The sequence below is a fragment of the Saccopteryx bilineata genome, chromosome 10, assembly GCF_036850765.1.
Source record: "Saccopteryx bilineata isolate mSacBil1 chromosome 10, mSacBil1_pri_phased_curated, whole genome shotgun sequence".
Taxonomy (NCBI): Eukaryota; Metazoa; Chordata; class Mammalia; order Chiroptera; family Emballonuridae; genus Saccopteryx; species Saccopteryx bilineata.
In genome coordinates this window covers 49450887-49471438 of record NC_089499.1, presented here as the reverse complement: position 1 = coordinate 49471438, position 20552 = coordinate 49450887, and the positions used below count along the sequence as shown (strand labels likewise).

Here is a 20552-nt window from a genome sequence, read left to right as displayed (position 1 = left end):
CAGGTGTTATTTCTTGGCACTAAAGCAGAGGCTGGCAGTCTTCTCTCTCTCTCAATCCTTGTCTTTGTGACATTGGGTTCAGACTTTTTTCTTTAATGATATCACTTATTTCTGAATTATTATCCTACATACACTAAATTAAAAGGGCAAAAGGGTCATACAGTTAAACAGTCTCTCCACACTCCTGTCTCCTAACCCCATAGCTTCTTTATTTTTTTATTTTTTTTATTTTTTTACTTTTCTGAAGTTGGAAACAGGGAGGCAGTCAGACAGACTTCTGCATGCGCCTGATCGGGATCCACCCGGCATGCTCACTAGGGGGCGATGCTCTGCCCATCTGGGGCATCGCTCTGTTGCAACCAGAGCCATTCTAGGCCTGAGGCAGAAGCCACGAGCCATCCTCAGCGCCCGGGCCAACCTTGCTCCAATGGAGCCTTGGCTGCAAGAGGGGAAGAGAGAGACAGAGAGGAAGGAGAGGGGGAGGGGTGGAGAAGGAGATGTGCACTTCTCCTGTGTGCCCTGACCAGGAATCGAACCCAGGACTCCTGCACGCCAGGCCGACACTCTACCACTGAGCCAACCAGCCAGGGCACCCCATAGCTTCTTTCTTAGGAATAACCACTAACATACATTTCCTGTGGAGATTTGACATTAAAGAACAGCACAAATGCAAGGTTTATGTCCATTTGGATAGAAACTTGAATTAAAAATTTTTTATTACACTCTATACTTTTATTTTTAATTGAGTTTAATGGGATGACACTGGTTAACAAAATTATACAGGTTTAAGGTGTACAATTCTACAGCACATCATCTGTATATTGTATTGTGTGTTCACCACCCTATGGACAGAAATGTTTAAATTCAATGATGTGTTTTTTACCTCCTACTTTTAAATTGCTTAGCACAACTTAGTTTTATTTTCATAAAAGCCTTAAATTTGCACCAAGTATGAGTGGTAAACAGCCCCAGAGGGTCTGTATTGCTTAACCACCCACTTGCTTTTTTAGTTTAATCTTGACTAGATGTTTTGGTGACTGCTGGCTTTCTTATACTTCTGGGATTCTTACTCATTAGTGTTGAATCCTCATCAAAGCCTGTCCTCTTTCATTGGACGTGACACAATTCCATCTTGTGTAACTCTTGAGTTTCACATCCTGAATATGGCAGAAACAGTTTGAAATAAAATTGAGCCATACTTATGATGATGCCTGTTAGCTTCTTTCCTTGACTATGTCAGTATGTAATGTTGAAGGTTGATAGAAGTAATCTTTTAGCTTTCTAAGCTAAGTAGAGGCCAGAAGTCTTGCCTACACTATCTAGAGTTATATAGGCAAACCTTAATTTTTAGAAAGCAGGTAATATTTGGACCTAGGTTAGTTATACATAAATAACTTTGCATCAGGGACTCACTTCCCACTTCCTCCAGAATTCCCTCTGATCATTACTTCTTTATTCTTCTCCAGTTTAGGGAAGATGATGGTAGTGTGACATAGATGTATAGGTTACTAAGTGATACATTCATACTTGAGTATCTTATTTAAATGTTTCCAGCAGATTCCTAATCACATGTTGCTTCAGTTGCTTAAGACCTTCCTGTTTTCTTAGCCTGTCAAGAACTGTATAGCAGCTGAACACCAACCGTTTCCTTATGTGAAATAGGCTCTTGGGTTCTGTCTGGAATTTCTCAAAGACCAAGTAAGTCAGGAAATGTTTGAAGGATGTGCTTCTTGTGCAATTACTTTCTTGATATGCCTGCCTTTTATCTTCAAAGTGGTCATCCTGAGTCACTTTTTCCTAGCTGCTGAAATGCTATATGAAACAGAGTTTTCTCTTTTGTCTCTGGCACTGGTAAAACTTCATCTTGTTGACCTCAGTGGGTCATCAAAATGATGATGTAACAGGTTGCTGTTTGGCATTTAAGAATAAGTTGTGGGTGACTAAAGTGTATAGGGGCCTGATGACCCACCACAGGGGATTTCAGATGAAATCCATTTGTACCACTGTTTGCTACTATGTGGAGTTTCTTCCATATTGGGTGATTGCTCTGACCACTATCTTTTTCTTTTGACTAGGTTGTAGAAGTTAGTATGTAAATGTTTTTCAAAATAATTGGTTATTTTTTTAGCGTTATGTTGGACTGGGGCAATATAAAGGGTTTTTTTTGGGGGGGGGGAGGGAGGTCAATGCTTCTTCCTTAAAGGAGGAATAGTATAGTGATGAAAGTCAGGGCTTTGAAGCTACTAGACCTAAGTTATAAACTCAGCTCTTCCACTTCTTGTGTGACTTTGGGCAAGTTACTTAACCTCTCACTTCTTCAGTTTTCTTTTCTGTAAAGTAGGCTTATAAACAACTTTGGGATTGTCATACATAATATATAAAATGTTTATGTAGTGCTTGGCACAGAGTAAACATTCAGTTAGAACAGGTTACTACTGCTGCAATTATAGTGGTTCTGCCTTAGACATGGTTTTACAGTTTGTTACCTACGTCAACCTTGGTCTGAAATATTAAATGTAAATAATCTGTAAGCTTTAATTTGTACACCATTCTGAGTAGCATGATAAAATCTTGTGCCATCCCACCTGGGGCATAAATCACCCTTTTGTCCAGTGGATTCACACTGTATATGCTACCTGCCCAATAGTCACTTAGTATCTATCTTAGTTATCATATTGACAGTCTTAGTATCACAGGGCTTGTGTTTAAGTAGCCCTTATTTGTATTTAACAATGGTCCCAAAGCATAAAGAGTAGCTAAATATACCAAGGAGAGCCATAAAGTGCTTTCTTTAGGCGAAAAGGTATGACTGTATAGGAAAAAAACATAGTATATGTAGGGTTTGGTAATGTCTGCAGTTTCAGGCATCCACTGGACATCTTGGAACATATCCCTGCTGAGAAAGGGGATCTGTTAATTTTGAGATGTCTGTGAGAAATCCAAGTCCTCGCTTTTTTTTTTTTTTTAAGATTTTACTTACTCATTTTAGAGGGGAGAGAGAGAGAAAGGTGGGGAGAGGAGCAGGAAGCTTCAACTCGTAGTTGCTTCTTGTATACGCCTTGACCAGGCAAACCCAGGGTTTTAAATCAGCAACCTCAGCTTTCCAGGTGATGCTTTATTCACTGTGCCATCACAGGTCAGGCCAAGTCCTGGCTTTCAAAGATACTTAAATATATGTTTGGAGGTTAGCACTAGACATACAGTCCTGGGATTCATTGGCATATAATGGATATTGACATAAAAAATGAGAAATTTTGTTTTTGGAAAAGTTTATAGACTAAAGACAAGAATGAGCATAGAAACTTTAAAAAGCAACAGTAGAAAGGAAATGTTAGTTGCCTTGTGGAGAAGAGAAGAAAAGAGTGATTGGAGGCCCAGGAAACCCATTAGTAGTCTGGTAGGGTGTTCTATACCAGCAGTTCTCAAAGAGTGGGCCCCAGGTCACCTGCTTGAGGGTCTGTTTCTCTGCTGGGCACTAAAACTGCAGACAAAGGATCCACAACACTGGGAAACAAAATTTTTGTTGCATCCACAAAAATACTAGTTCTTACCTAATTCGAGTGTGCTGATCTCAAATCTGACATTAGTTTTTCTCTGTAAGCTACAGTTATTTTGCAATTCAAGATTTTAGGTTTTCATCTTATTGTAAAATTTTTAACATTTAGTTTAACATAATGAAGTAGAATGTCTTCCTGGGCATCATCTTTATGAAAATATAATAATTTATATAATGCAGTAAATACACTAATACACTAAAAGATATGATTGCATCAGAATTTGTCTACAATTTCGAAATAGAACATATTAAAACACTTATTTTAATCATAAAATTTGCGCAAAACTTATTTAAATTTTATTCAGCAAAAATTTGCGTTTGTAGCTCTTGTGTTTGTGTACTTGTTCAGGACAATCTCGTTTGATGCTCCAGCAGAAGTCTGCTCATCTCTAACAGCTCCAAGATTTTCAGGAAACTTATCAAGGTGACTGTTCAGGAAGTGAATCTTAACGCTCATGTTACATCCAATGTCGTGGAAAGTCAACAACATCCTATAAACCAGAAGTTCATAGTTTTCTGCTTTTTTGTTGCCAAGGAAGTTTTTTGTAACTGCCACAAAAGACTGCCATGCTGCTTTCTCTTCCTGGCAAATTCTTCGTCATATATGAGGGTTCGAATTTGAGGTTTATCTAATACACCTGCTTTTATCTTCTCGAAAGACAAGGCAGGAAAAGCAGAAATAATATGTTGAAAGCATTCACTTTCTCTATCCAAAGCCTGAACAAACTGCTTCATTAAGCCAAGTTTGATGTGAAGTGGGGAAAAATGATCCTGTCTCGATTAACGACAGGTTCAGTCACAATATTTTGCATCCTTACTTCCAGAGCTTCACGTTTCGTCCACTCCTTCTGTGTCCAGTGTTTCTCCTGAGCTCGGCTGTCCCACAAACACAGAAAGCAAGGATACTTCGTGAAACTTCTCTGTTGTCCTAGCAGGAAATTTACTATTTTAAGATCCACACAAATGATCAGTTATGCTCCTCATACTTCAGAAAGTCAAGGACAATTTTTATATCATTCTTACTAAGTCATTCAATTTGGGTTGGCTAAACTGCTGAGGGGTTAATGACTGCTTGGTATCAGAAGACCCTTCAGATTCTACAACCATTTCCTCATGCATCTTATCAAAATACACTTGATCACCATGTTGACTTTCTTCGTCCTTAGAAGAAGTAAAACCATTGAAAACTGGAACCGGGAGTGTCTCAGAGTGTGGGATAGGTTGTATTGCTGAAGGAATATTAGGATATGCGATCATATTCCATTTTTTCTTGCCAATGCCCTTTGTATGGATCAGACAGAAATAACAGTCACTGCTGTGGTCCTTAGGTTCACGCCAAACCATGGGAATACCAAAAGGCATTCCTTTGCGTTTTCCTTTTGTCCAGTCACGAAGCATTTCCTCACAATTATGACACACAATGTGAGGAACCCAATTCTTATCTTGATCACCAAGGGGAACTTGAAAATAGGCAATATATGCATGTGTCACAAATGATGAAATATTGTGCCTTTGATGTTGAATTGTGTAACAGCCACATATATAACAGAAGGTGTCAGAACTATTCTTACATTTACGCCTACTCGAAGAAGCCATGATTCAATCTTTTTATTTTATTTTATTTTTTATTTTTATTTTTTATTTTTTTGTATTTTTCTGAAGCTGGAAACGGGGAGAGACAGTCAGACAGACTCCCGCATGCACCCGACCGGGATCCACCTGGCACGCCCACCAGGGGCCACGCTCTGCCCACCAGGGGGCGATGCTCTGCCCCTCCGGGGCGTCGCTCTGCCGCGACCAGAGCCACTCTAGCGCCTGGGGCAGAGGCCAAGGAGCCATCCCCAGCGCCCGGGCCATCTTTGCTCCAATGGAGCCTTGGCTGTGGGAGGGGAAGACAGAGACAGAGAGGAAGGAGGGGGTGGGGGTGGAGAAGCAAATGGGCACTTCTCCTATGTGCCCTGGCCGGGAATCGAACCCGGGTCCCCCGCACGCCAGGCCGACACTCTACCGCTGAGCCAACTGGCAGGGCCTAAATTTTTTTTATTTTTTATTTTTCCGAAGCTGGAAACGGGGAGGCAGTCAGACAGACTCTAGCATGCGCCCAACCGGGATCCACCCGGCACGCCCACCAGGGGGCGATGTTCTGCCCATCTGGGGCGTCACTCTGTTGCATCCAGAGCCATTCTAGCGCTTGAGGCAGAGGCCACGGAGCCATCCCCAGTGCCCAGGCCATCTTTGCTCCAATGGAGCCTCGGCTGCGGGAGGGGAAGAGAGACTGAGAGGAAGGAGAGGGAGAGGGGTGGAGAAGCAGATGGGCACTTCTCCTGTGTGCCCTGGCCGGGAATCGAACCCGGGACTTCTGCACGCCAGGCCGACGCTCTACCACTGAGCCAACTGGCCAGGGCCATGATTCAATCTTAAAACAAAATAAGAGGGTGTTTTTATCAGATAATAATTTTTTACATTTAAAAACAACTACAGGCCCTGGTCGGTTGGCTCAGTAGTAGAGCGTCGGCCTGGCGTGCAGAAGTCCCGGGTTCGATTCCTGGCCAGGGCACACAGGAGAAGTGCCCATCTGCTTCTCCACCCCTCTCCCTCTCCTTCCTCTCAGTCTCTCTCTTCCCCTCCCGCAGCCGAGGCTCCATTGGAGCAAAGATGGCCCAGGCGCTGGGGATGGCTCCTTGGCCTCTGCCCCAGGCGCTAGAGTGGCTCTGGTCACAACAGAGCGACGCCCCGGAGGGGCAGAGCATCGCCCCCTGGTGGGCAGAGCGTAGCCCCCTGGTGGGCGTGCCGGGTGGATCCCGGTCGGTCACATGCTGGAGTCTATCTGACTGTCTCTCCCCGTTTCCAGCTTTATAAAAATACAAAAAACAAAACAAAAAAAACCACTACAATTATTTAAAAGTGATGTTTGTAAAACATTAACTGCCTTGTGGTTATGTTCAATCCAAGAGTCATTGCCCTTTAACTCCAATTTAAAACCAATGAATGCATGCCATTAACTGTAACAAAAAGAAATTAAAATTGCATAAAAACTAGAGCATGCACCAAAAAGCGGATTTCAGATTTGGAATCAGCGATGCAGAAATATATAGAAACAGTTCTAAAACCTCATGCAACAGAAAATGAAAAAAAAATTGTTCCCCAGTGGCAATTTTTCAGGGGCCTATGAAGATAAGAGAGACCTGAAAAAAGGATGAACATTCTGAGAGTGCCAAGTTATACAAGTCCTTTCAAACAAAAGCCAGAAGATATTTAATATGGGTTGATTCCCGGCCAGGGCACACAGGAGACGCTCTGGCCGATGCTCTACCACTGAGCTTTAAAATATGTATGTTTATTATGGTTTAGAGGTAGGATCTCCAGAAGTTAAGAATGTCAATGGCTTAAAGGTCAAAGATAGTTATCAGACTTGATTCAATCATCTGGGACACATGTCATTTTTCACTCTTGCTCTCCTTTCTCCTCTCCAGCAGTGGAGCCCAGGTATCTTCATTTTTAAATAATAAGGCTTCAAGGTGGTAAAAGTTTGGGAATGCTTGGTCAGGCATTGTCTGGTGCACAATGCTTCAGTCCAGACTAAGGCAGCAGAGAGCTTTAAGGATAGTGATGCACTGTCCTTTGTGATCAACTAAGTTCATTGATTATATGGCAAGATATTTAATTACTATCATTTCTACTTCTTGTTTTCTGTTTGTTTTTCTAAGTTTGTCTAATCCCCATTGTGAAATTTTTATTAATTCTTAATTGGATAGTTGCCAAAGCATATTTTTAAATGCCTGTTGAAAAACAACCACCCATTAAGAATCCAGTAGCAAACTTAACCAGCCCCCCGGAATTTACGGGGCAGGACACAGTTGGTTACTTGCCCATGCTGATTCTACCCTTATATCTTGTTCTGTTTTTCACATCTACCTTCAAATTCCACTTTAGAAAGCCACCACAGAGCTCCTTTTAAAAATTAAAATCCATTGGCATTGGTCAGGCCTCAGTTATTATTATTATTATTTTTTTTACTTTTAGTGCTCTTTGCTAATGTTTGTCATTATTCTCTTCACACATTTTTTTATTACTTTGGGTCAGTGGATAGTAATATCATCCTGGTGTACCAGTTAGTGCTTTGCACTGTCCTTTGTGTTGCTTGGTTTACCCGCTAATTGTGGGCATTATCAAAGACAGCCATATTTAACCAGTGTGCCGCAAGAATTTTTAAAACAAGCAGTGCCTGACTTTTTAGTCAGGGATACTGACTTCTTTTCGCTTAGATTGTCAAATGGAAAATAATGACAACAGCCAACACAACGATAGCTATCCAGTGTGAATTAGTCAAACACACCTATTTTTTTTGGTTGAATCAGCAAAAAATGTATTTTTGGTATGCCACAGAATTTTAGTAATTAGTTTATGTGTGCCATGAGATGAAAAAGGTTGGACATCACTGCTCTGGAACTCTGCTGAGCTGTGACTTTTCTCTGAGTAACTTCTAAGAATTGATCATTCTCTTATCTCGGTGTTCACTGTTATCCCAGGGTAAATGCCTCTGAAGGCTCTCTGAGTCCACTTTCTCAGGCCAGCCCATTTTCTTGGAGCAGCTTCACCTTGTCTTGCCGTTGTCCTTGTTGAAAATGTCTTCAATTTATTATTACCCATCTGCAGCTCTTTGTGGAGCTGCCATTCTCCTAGCCAGTCATGGCTTGACACACTAGGGGCTTTTCCCTCCTTCATTCCTTGAATCCACCAAGATACCAAGTGTGATCACCTTCTTTCTGAAAATATCTTCACTGAGTGTCTCATTTTCAGTTGGCATCCTCTGCTATAATCCGGGTCTTCATAAATTCTTAGTCTTTTCATTGCTTTTCCTTATCTGCCTCCTTCAGAGTTATTTTGCCACTGCAGAATTCTGTCTTATTTCCTGTTCCAAACTGCCATTGCTTCCCACTCCAGAATTCTTCAGCCTCGCTTTGGAAGCCTCCCCCATCTGTATTCACTGTGTAACCCCTTAGCTTTGTGTGTGCGTTGCTGTTGCACAGTACCAGCCCCCTGCTAAGAAGAGCTAAGCTCATGCTTCCCTGTTTCTACCATAGCAGTTCCCCCATTGCTGTTGCTCCTTCAGCCCTCTGCCCCTCTTCCCCCTCCATACCCGTTCTTTTCAACATAACTCAGCACCCAACTCTCTCACAGGAGCCTTTTCCCTGCTCGGGACCACAGTCCTTGACTTTTAGCACATTTATGTAATACCAACCTTACATTTTTCCATATAGATACTATCAATCCACAGCTCCTTATCTCTAATTATAAAATCCAACAAGTTTGGGAAAATGAAAGCTATTTAATAACCTTGGCACAAAACTTGGGCAAAACCTCTCTGAGTGGATGTGAACTGTCTTTTTTATTTATTTATCCCATCTAGTGTGACTGTTTATACATTTTGCTGCAGAAATATGAATCTGGTTACAGGCATTTGGACAGGATGGAAAGTGAAGATAACTTACCAACCCGCACTTTTTGGAACTGCCAGGTTTCTTTAATGTTGTGATTTTTAGACTGGGTACCTGAACCCATGGGAGTGTGCAGAGAACATGGGAAGTTACAGTGCATACCCGCTTGATTGTCAGGAGGGTCACATTTAAGGAAGAAGATGAAATATTAAAGAAAATTGTCTAGTAAGGTGCAATTTTTAAAATGTATTTAAAGGACAAAGGATGATGTTTCAGAGAAATCCAGATAGTGAAGTTAGGTGGCAGTAATGTCTTCATTCTCCTTAGCTGGGGTGCTCAAGCACTGTTCTCCAGCATTCTGTCAGTTTGCATTTTGTTTCTCACTAGCTGGACTCTTGGTTTTTGTGCTTGTAAACTTCTCTAGAACTATACAGAATGGCAAAAACTGCTGTGACTATTACTATGTGGTAGAAAGAGTAACACTAATGCATCATTCAGAGTGACTTTAACAAGAAAGGAAGATGCACAAAAATTAAGGCCAGGAAGGGTTACTGAGAAAAATCAGTGTGTCACATGGAAGCTAAACTTGACAACCAGGCAGATTACTCAGGTTGATTTCCAAAGTTGTGTCTTCAGGTAGCCCAAATACCTCTCATACTTTTTGTTTTTTTTCTCCCCAGTTTTATTGAGAAATAATTGACATATATTCTTGTATATGTGTAAGGATACAGCATGACAGCATGGTGAAATGGTTACCACAATAAGTGCCACTAACTTCCATCTTAACATATAGATACAAAAAATAAAGGAATAAAAAAAGGAAGAAAAATTGTATGATGAGAATTCTTGGGATTGAACCTCTTAATACTGTCATACAGTATTATTAGCTATAGTTATGTTGTACATCACATCCCTTATGCTTATTTATCTTATAACTATAGTTTGTACCTTTTGACCTTCCTCCAACTGCCCCTCCCCCCACATTTCACCTCTGGTAACAAGTCTGATCTCTTTTTCCATGAGCTTGGATATTTTTCATTTTTATTTAGAATCCACATTTAAGTGAGATCATACAATATTTGCCTTTCTCTGTCTTATTTCACTTAGCAACATGCCTTCAGGATCCATCCATGTTATTGCAAATGATAGTATTTCCTTACCTCTTTTCTGTCTGAATAACATTCCATTGTATGTATGTACCACAGATTCTTTATCTGTCTACCCATCAGTGAACACTGCGGTTGCTTCCATGTCTTGGGTATTGTAAATAATGTTGCTATCAACATGGGGGTGCAGCTATCTTTTCAGGTTAGTGTTTTCATCTCCTTAGGGATATATTCCTGAACTGGAATTGCTGGATCATATGGTAGTTCTCTTTTTAATTTTTGAGGATCCTCTTTTCTATAGTGGCTGTATCAATCAATTTACAGTCCCACCAACAATACACAAGGGTTCCCTTTTTTTCCACACTCACAGCAGCATTTGCTATTTCTTGTATTTGGTGATGACCATTTTAACAGCCTTGAGGTGGTATATCATTGCAGTTTTAATTTGCATTTCCCTAATGACTAGTGATATTGAACACTTTTCCATGTACATTTTTCCATGTACCTATTGGTCTTTTACATGTCTTCTTTGGAGAAATGTCTATTCAGGGCCTTTGTTCATTCCTTCTTTTGCTATTGTATTGTATGAGTTCTTTATATATTTTAGATATTAACCCCTAGTCAGATACATGGTTTGCAAATTTTCCTCCCCATTCCGTAGGTTATGGTTTCTTTGGCTGTGCAGAAGTTTGATGTAGTCCCACTTGTTTATTTATATTTTATTTTTGCTTGTGTTTTAGATGTCATATCCAAAATATCATTATGAAGACCCATGTCATATGTATCCTGATTTATTGATGTCGCCCCATTAAAAAAATAAAATTATTAAAAAAGACCCATGTCAAGGATCTTTTTTTAAAATTTTCATTGATTTTTAGATAGGGAGGAGGGAGAAACAGGAAGCATCAACTCATAGTAGTTGCTTCCCATATATGCCTTGACTGGGCAAGCCCAGGGTTTTGAACTGGCAACCTCAGCATTGCGGGTCGACGCATTATCCACTGTGCCACGAAAGGTTAGGCCTAGGATCTTTATTCTTATATTTTATTCTAGGAGTTTCAGGTCTTCAGGTCTTACATTTAAGTCCTTAATCCATTTTGAGTTCATTGTGACTGGTGTAAGATATGTGTCCAATTTTATTCTTCTAAATGTGAATATTCAATTATCCCAGCACCATTTATTGAAAAGACTGTCTTTTCTCCATTGAGTATTCTTGGCTCCCTTGTCAAATAGTAATTGACTGTATATGCTGGGATTTATTTCTGGGCTCTCAATTCTATTCCATTGGTCTGTTTGTCTGTTTTTATGCTAGTACCATACTGTTTTGATGACGTTGACTTTGTAGTATAGCTTAAAATCAGGAAATGTGGTGTCTCCTGCTTTGTTCTTTTTTCTCAGTATTTGTGGGTGGGGGTGGCTATCTGTGCTTCCATATAAATTTTAGGAGAGTTTTTTCTATCTCTGTAAAAAATGCAATTGGAATCTTGATAGGGATTGCATTCAATCTATAAATGCCTTTTGGTAGTATTAATGTTTTAACAGTATTTTTCCTATCCATGAACCCAAGATACCTTTCCATTTGTGTCTTCTTCTATTTCTTTTATTTTCTTTTTTAATTTTTTTTTTTCTTTTTTTCATTTTTTCTGAAGCTGGAAACAGGGAGAGACAGACAGACTCCCGCATGTGCCCGACCGGGATCCACCCGGCACGCCCACCAGGGGCGACGCTCTGCCCACCAGGGGGCGATGCTCTGCCCATCCTGGGCGTCGCCATGTTGCGACCAGAGCCACTCTAGCGCCTGAGGCAGAGGCCCGGGCCATCTTTGCTCCAATGGAGCCTTGGCTGCGGGAGGGGAAGAGAGAGACAGAGAGGAAAGCGCGGCGGAGGGGTGGAGAAGCAAATGGGCGCTTCTCCTGTGTGCCCTGGCCGGCAATCGAACCCGGGTCTTCCGCACGCCAGGCCGACGCTCTACCGCTGAGCCAACCGGCCAGGGCCTCTATTTCTTTTATTAATGTATTATAGTTTTCAGTAGAGATATTTCACTTCCTTAGTTAAATTTAAGTATTGCCTTTGATGCTAATGTAAATGTGATCGGTTTTTTTTATTTTTCAGAAAATTCATTGTTAGTATATAGAAATATGACTGATTTTTACATGTCAATTTTGTGTTATGCAACTTTGTTGAATTCATTGATTAGTTTTTGTTTGGCTGAGTCTAGGATTTTCTATATATAAAATTGTGTTATCAGAAAATATACTGCCCACAAAAATTAGGGGGTATTTTATTGCTTCATTTTGAAATATCCCCTAATTTTTGTGAGCAGTATAAAAACATTTTTACTTCCTTTTATTTTTTGCTTTAAGCATTATTACAAATGTTCATTCTTACCATGTTTTGTGCTATTTTGTTGTGTTCTATTTTTTTATTTATTTTTTTGCTAGGCAACAAACAATGGCGGCAGCTACAGGGGATCCAGGACTCTTCAAATTGCAATTTGCCCCATTTAATAGTGCCTTGGATGTTGGATTTTGGCATGAGTTGACCCAGAAGAAACTGAATGAGTATCGGCTGGATGAAGCTCCCAAAGACATCAAGGGTTATTACTACAATGGTAGGCAGTATTAAACTCCATCTTCCATCATCCTCTGTAATCTTCTCTGCCTTCCAGTATAGGGTTAGCCTTCCTTTAACAAGGGACACCCTTATCTTTTACAATTAATGGCCTTCACCAGTTTCTATTTTACTCCCTGACTTTATTTTCACTTTTTCCCTGTTGTAGGGAAAAGAAAGGGAAAGCAAAACCTTATTTATTAATCTAAAGAATTAATACTGATTACTGAGTATTGCTGGGGGAAAAGATTGGAAATATTTCTTTCCAATAAATTTATTTTCCATATTCTTGGCAAATTTCTCAAATTCAGAAGGCCTCTGTCATTTTATGCTAAGTCCTTGTTTAATTTCGATAACCAAGAATTGGATGGGGTACTTTGGGCTCACAAAGAGAACAAAATTATTCATAAATGTTTGCATTATGAATCCTGCCACTACTGACTCATGATTGAAAATGTGATGATGCTTTTGTGCAGGTGATTCTGCTGGGCTGCCTGCTCGCTTAACATTGGAGTTCAGTGCTTTTGACATGTGAGTATTTTTTGTTCAAAATCTCTGGTAAAGGCCCTGGCCTGTGGCTCAGTGGATATAGTGTTGACCCAGCGTATGGATGTCTTGGGTTCAATTCCCTGTCAGGGCACACAGGAGAAGTGACCATCTGCTTCTTCCCCCTTATCTTTCCCTCTTCTCCTCTTAAAGCCAGTGGCTTGATTGGTTTAAGCATGGCCTGGGCACTGAGGATAGCTTGGTAGGTCAGAGTACGTCAGGCTCAGGCACTAAAAATAGTTCAGTACTTGAGCATCAGTCACAGATGGGGTTGCTGGGTGGATCCCGATTGGGGTGCATGTGGGAGTCTGCCTCGCTATCACTCCTCTCACCTAAAAAAAAATCTGTGGTGAAGAATGTTGCTTTTTTCAAGGAATTAACATTCTTAACCTTCCTTATAGGTAAACCACAGGGAAACTAGGGAGTCTCTGGGTGAGCAAGGCTAGCTCCTCTTTACCTCCCATAACTCAGAGATAAGTGCTAGATGCTTAGGAGTATCTGATTTATTTTTTAAGTAAGTGTTTATCAGAGCCTGTTTGGTGCCAAGTACCATTGAGATTTATTGAGACTTGGATAACATCCCTCCTGATTTTGATTGTAGTTAATATTTTGTGGTTCTTTATTTGTACCTTTTGACTTATTCCTTCAGTTGCTTATCCATGGGCATCAATGAATGTTTATTAGACTATGGTATAGAATCTACTGTGCAGGGCATTATAGGGCTATACATAGAAATATGACATATGCCCTCAAAGAGTTTTTTATCTGGTTAGAGGCCATGGGGAGTTTTTGGAGAGAAGAGAGGCATTTGTTGACTTAATTAGCTAGGCATTTTCACATATATAATCCTTTTATACCTGCCAGGTGTAATTTCTCTCTGTTTCAGATGAGAGAACTGTGAGTCAAAAGATAAAATGTGGCCTAATTTAGGAAGCATGCATGAGAGAAAGGTAAAATGTATTTCTGAGGTTGCAGTCTGAGTAGCTGGGGGCATTTTGTTTTCTTCTACCAAAATAGAGAAACCAGAGGGGGCTAAAATTTTAGGAGGAGGTAAGTTTGTTTTCAAACATGTTGATTTTGAGTCAAGGAGACTGGGTCCAGTTCGATTTGGTAGAGTCTTCCATGAAGAAAAGGTTTCGAGGCTGTAAGAGAGAAAGAGACTGTAGTGTAAAAAGAACAAAGGGCCAGAACAGTGATCATACCTGATCAGGGAGGCAAGAAGGTGCTGAACTAGCAAAGGAGATGGGAGTTGTCAGAGAGGAGGAAGAACCAGAAAAGAGTGACAGAAACCGAAGAAGGAAGTGTTTTCAGGAAGAAAAAGATGCTCTTCAGTGTCAGAAGCAGAAAGGTCAGAGTTCCATGCAAGAGTCATTAGATTTGTTGATTAGGTTTTTCTTGGTCTTTGACCACTCAGTTTTTCAAACTGAATTCTACATGAAAGGGTGGATGGAACACGATCCTTGTTGGGGGCCTATAAAGCAATGAGAATTGAAGACTTAAAGGCTTCAGTAAGGTCAATTTCTTCTGCTTTTTTGTACCTTAACAATGTCAAGATGAGGGATTTGGGAAGGCAAAGAGGACTTTCTTTTTAAGGACTCCCTGGGTTTTTAAATTGGAAGTAGTCAAAGGTTAGAGTATTTTAAATAAAGTATCCCTAGAGTTTTTATTTAATCTCTCCAGAAGTCAACACATTTTATTTCTTTATCTCAGTCAAATTCCAAAATTAAACTCCATAACATAGATGCAAAACAGTGTTAGTCTTTATATCTTTAAAAGGTATGTGTTGCCTGACCAGGCGGTGGCGCAGTGGATAGAGTGTAGGACTGGGATGTGGAGGACCCAGGTTCGAGACCCCAAGGTCGCCTGCTTGAGCGCGAGTTTATCTGGCTTGAGCACGGGCTCACCAGCTTGAGCGAGGGGTTGCTGGCTTGAGTGTGGGATCAGACATGACCCCATGGTTGCTGTTTTGAGCCCAAGGTTGCTGGCTTGAGCCCAAGTTCACTGGTCACTCACTCTGCTGTAGCCCCCTGGTCAAGGCACATATGAGAAAGCAATCAATGAACAACTAAGATGCTGCAATGAAGAATTGATGTTTCTCATCTCTCTCCCTTCCCATCTAGAGAGAAAGGAAGGGATGAGAGAGAAAGAAACATCGGCCTGCTGTTCTACCCATTAACATATCCATTGGTTGATTCTCGTATGTGCCCCAATTGGGAATCAAACCCACAACCATACCATATTGGAATGATGCTCTAACCAACCAAGCTAGCCAGCCAGAGAATCAGCATTGCAGTTTTAATATAATCTGGAGAGCCTAACATTCATCACAATCTCACTCCTATCTTTATTCTGGTACTAGACTGAAGGTTATATTTTTTAAAGATATTAATAGTTTTTCTTTTTGGAATAGTTATAGAAAAAAGCAGTTCAAAGAAGTTACGTTAGGTTTGATCTTATTACAAAATCCAACCATCTTAAACTTTAATGATCCAGAAATTTTAGTTAAAGAAGGTAAGAAAAATCTGTGATCCTACAGTTATGACTTTCACACAGATTATTTGGCTTTCTGGTCATATTTTTTCATTTAGCTACTGAATACTCACAGTATGTGAGGCTTCCTGGTACGCACTGGGGGAGATGGGCAAGAGTAAAAACATGGTCCCTAGTGTTGTGAAAATAGCCCCCTGGACTTGAAGTTTTAAGACCTCGTATATATCTACTGCTGATTAATCAAGCTACCTGGAATAAGTCCTTTTAGTATTTTAGCTTCAGTTTCCTCATCTTTAACTCTCAGCTTCTAATGTTGCTTCAAGTATTAAAATTTTGTGATTTTCTGAGTTCCTCTTTCTTAGGATTGTTGGTGCTATGGTCTGAATGTTTGTGTACCCCCCCCCCCATTCATATGTTGAGAACCCAATCCCAGGGTCACAGTTTTAGGTGGTAGGGCCTTCAGAAGGTGATTATATCATGAGGGCAGAGCTCTCCCAGTGGGATTAGTATCCTTATTAAAGAGGCCCTGGAGAGCTAGCTTGCTCCTTCTGCCATGTGAAGACATAGCAAGAAGTGAGCAGCCTTCACAGGAAAACAAACACTCTGGCATCTTGATCTTGGGCTTCTATCCTCCAGAACTATGAGAAATGTACTTCTGTTGTTTATAAGCTACCCAGTCTGTGGTATTTTGTTATAGCAGCCCAAACAGGCTAAGACAGGAAGTTTAACTGTCCTTGGAGCTCCTCAGAAGAAATGAGTTCTTTACATCCAAATTATTTTCATTATCATTGTACTTTATTTTTATTACTGTAATTCTGCATGGGTTTGTAGGAAAATCTTTACAAATTTATTCATCAAACACTGAATGCTTATATGCAGTATGTGTAGGTATTAGGAATACCTAGACTTATGAAACATGGAGCTCTGCAGGGGCCCTGGATAGAGGCAGAAGACAAATATTTGCATTATAGTGTGCTCTGTGCTGTAATAAATATGGAGAGGTAACAGTTATTTCAGAAATACTTATTATTCCCTCTGTTTCTTGATAGTATAACATGCTAGGCACTGAGCATGCTGAGAGGAATAAGATACAGTTGAAGAGCTGACAGTCCAAGTTATCACTTATAGATGCCATGAATGTCCCAACTTTGCATAGCACCAGAAATCCCTTTTACTCTGAGTCCCTGGAAGCCTCATGGCTCTCTCCCAGAAGGTAGCAACACAGGATTCTGTTCTCTCCTTTGTATTAGGTGAATGATCAATCAAGTAGTATTATATCAGGCACCCACTGTCTTGCATTGGAGGGTGCTGCCTTAGGGTAGGGTACTGCTGAACCAGACGCCAAAATGGAATGATTCAGATACAGAGGAAGTTCATTTCTTGCCCTCCTCATAGTCCAGGGCAGTGGTTCAGTCTTCTTCCCTCTTATGGCTTCATTATCCCAGGGGCTTGCCTTTGCATGCTGCTTACTGAATTGTCACTTTTGGGTAAGAATAGATAGAAAGGGAAAGAGAGCCAAGGTGACAACAGATAGAAGAAGCATACCCAGTCTCTTAAAGGTTCTAGCTGGGCAGGGACATGCATCATCCTACTCAGGTTCTGCTGGGGAGAGCGCAGCGCCTCCACTACCTGGCGAGGAAGCCTGGGGAGTGTGCTGCCCGGCCACCAGCATCTTGGGTGTATTCTGTTTCTGTTTAAGAAGAGAATATATTTGGTGGACAATTTCTGTATAAACATTAAACTGGTTTTTTAAAAAAGTTGTTTTTTTTTCCCTAGGCCTCTTTCCCTTGAGGAATATTTCTCTTTTTTAGTCATAAGAAATATTTTCCTTTTCTAAGCCTCAAGTTGGACTCAGTTAGAGAAAAATAAGGCATAACGCTTGCCATCAAATAACTCAAAAAGTAGCTAAGGAAATAAGACTCATAGGCAAAATTACCTGTGTGAGGGACAGGCTGTCTCTTATTCTCTGCTGTCTTGCTAGTACCTAACACAGATCTAACATGTGCTAGTTGCTCAAATAATTGTTGCACTCAATTACAAGCCGTCTAAGTGCCTGGCTGTCAAAATGGGACAGAGTGTGGTTGATGGAAAGACACCAGTAAACTCTGTTAGAGGATGCTATAATCAGGAACTCAGGTTATTATGGAAAGCAGGAGATAATTCAGCATGCTCCCAGACTAAGTATGACTTCCCAGGTTCCCTGTGGCCATGCAGAGCTGTGGAGTAAGATTCCTGCAGGTGTGAAAAGCGACCTCTGCCCTCCTGGGGGATTTATTCCATCCAGGCCACCTCCATTTCCTGTGTGTTCTGGAGGCTCTGGCCACATGTCTGCCTTTGGCCATGTGTAAATAACAGGTGCAAAATAGTCTCCCTATCTTGGTAGCTTTCTGAGTAATCCCTGAGAGACTGAAGTGAAGTGAAGGCCAACTTTTCAGAGATAATGGGTTTGGGCTCAGGCATTTATGAGATCAATTCTTTACCTGGGTGTGTGAAAGCCGTACCAAAGCCTTGCTTTTGGACATTTAAGGAGGAGGGCACCTTCCTCCTTTTGTGCTTGTATCTAAATTAGATCTTATTCTCTGTCCTTCTTACAGACAGTATTTGGCAGAATCTTTGCCACTCATTGTACCCCTTCACACTGTTCTAGGCTTAGACTTATTCTTGTAGCCCCCCTGAACCCAATTTTATGCGGGCTTCAAATGAAGTCTGCATAGAAGACACTGGTCTTTTAAACACAGCTATCATCGGTGCAGTAAATAAAAATGCATTCCTTCTGCAGTAGTGGTTAAGTGACAACAATATTAGGCTGCTGATGAGATGAATGTTTTCATTTAGCATCTGTAACCACTGAAATACAAGTTAATCATTTTAGAGAAGAGACTAGATATCTCCACATCTGAGTTTATGTTCAGAATCATCTTTCCCTCTCCTGACTTTGATCACTCTGAAGAATATGAAGCATTCTGGGGCATTGTACCATACACATGTGGCACGATGGATTGGCAGGTAGCCCAGGTGTAACACATTTTGCCTTGTGACTCAGACAACCACCAGCTCTGTGAAGAGCCTGTTTGGGCTGGGCTCAGTTGTTGGACAGTCGATGTGACTGTCTTGAAAACACTCTAAAATACTGTTGGGCGAATGAATTGTAAAATCTGTATTTTCTTTTTTTTTCTCCCTCTTATTGTTAAAGATGGCCGTTGCTCACAAACGGCAGCTGATTACCTTCTTGCTTGGGTAGGGGCTTGGTTATGCTAATGTGTGCTGGAGGAGGGGCTTTCGCCCAAAAAGTTTTAAAAGGAGGAGCTAGGAGGCCATTTTGGGAGAGGAGACAGCGCTGTGGTAGGGAGGAGGAGCCCATGTTGTAGCAGGGCAAGGAGGCCACGTGGAAGAGGCAGCCAAAATGGCGGAACGCTGAAGGAGAAGCCAGTTTTTGTAGGAGAAGGAGATGGAGAATAGAGGTGAATAAGGCTGGCGGGGCCTTTGATTCTAGGAAAACCGGAAAGATTATCCTGGTTGTGGAACCGGAGGAACATGTGAGTGGGTGTTGGCGCCCGGTGTGTTTGTTTTTTATTTATTGGCTGGTATGAGTCTAGAATAAAGGAAAATGGTCCACCAGTTCTCGGCTCAGTTGATTCCTTATGATCTGTCTGAATTGAATGTGAACCTACATGGGCCAAGAAGCTGGGATGGTGGCTGCGGCTACTGGCCTTACAAATACTTATGCTCTGTTTTATGTATAAACCGTTACCACAAACAATGGGAGATGGCTTCCTGTAAATGGAGAGTTTGGAACCAGGCCCTGAAACCTGGGAGGGCCTGAGTGAGGAATGGGCAGCACAGCACCTTGGCGCTAAACAGTTCTGACCTTAGATTCCATCTCTGACTATTCTTACATGTCTTTAGGCAAGTTACTTAAACCTTTAAATGGGAGAACAATCTGTCATGAGAATTCAAACCTTGTACAGTTCTTGGCACAGTAGAAGCTTGATAAATAATATTTCCTTTTCAGGTTAAAGATGGGAAGGAATAAAAAATAGAGAATTTATATTTTGGGGGTCAGGGAAAGAATATCATGCCAAGAGATTAGGGTAAGGGGAATAGAGTGGCTATGGGGAGATACAGTACCTGTTTTTATTTTTAAGGTAATGATACTCATCTTTTTCCAAAGAAATGCTCAATCAATCTTCTATTTGCCCCTTCAGAGCACTGTCCTCTCTCACTGTTGTGCTTGTTTGTTTCTTACTCCCTGGCTCTGAGTCCTAGCTGTGCCTGCTTAACCATGTTTTTCTTGTATCCAGGAGTGCTCCCACCCCAGCCCATAGCTGCCCGGCAGTTGGGACACTATATAACACCAACACACTTGAGGCTTTCAAGGCTGCAGATAAGAAGCTACTTTTGGAACAAGCAGCAAATGAGGTTAGCTGGGAAAACATGATGTATTTGTTGTATTTTCTTCTTCTTTATTTTATTATTATTAAGTGAGAAGCGGGGAGGCAGAAATAGACTCCTGCATGTGCCCCAACTGGGATCCACCCAGAAAGCCCCCTACTGGTCAGTGCTCTGCCCATCTGGGGCTGTGGCTCTGCTGCTTAGCAACTGAGCTATTTTTAGCACCAGAGGCTAAGCCATGGCCCCAGCTCCTGGGGCCAACTTGCTCACACCATGGCTGTGGGAGGGGAAGAGAGAGAGTGAGGAGTAGAGAGGAGGAATGGAGAAGCAGATGGTCGCTTCTCCTGTGTGCCCTGATTGGAAATCGAACCTGGGACTTCTACATACTAGGCTGATGCTCTACCACAGAGCAAA

At 41.2% G+C, this 20552-nt stretch overlaps 1 protein-coding gene across 3 annotated transcripts in view; it reads left to right on the top strand.

Moving 5' to 3' along the window:
* The window catches only part of ATG7 (autophagy related 7), a 320442-nt gene that overhangs the window by 13094 nt on the left and 286796 nt on the right, over positions 1-20552 (top strand). For all 3 annotated transcript variants that reach the window (XM_066245020.1, XM_066245021.1, XM_066245019.1), the window contains exons 2-4: positions 12542-12711; positions 13187-13241; positions 20048-20165. In XM_066245020.1, the coding sequence (XP_066101117.1) occupies positions 12552-12711; positions 13187-13241; positions 20048-20165 (333 nt within the window). In that variant the 5' untranslated portion in view covers positions 12542-12551. The remainder of the gene's footprint in view (positions 1-12541; positions 12712-13186; positions 13242-20047; positions 20166-20552) is intronic.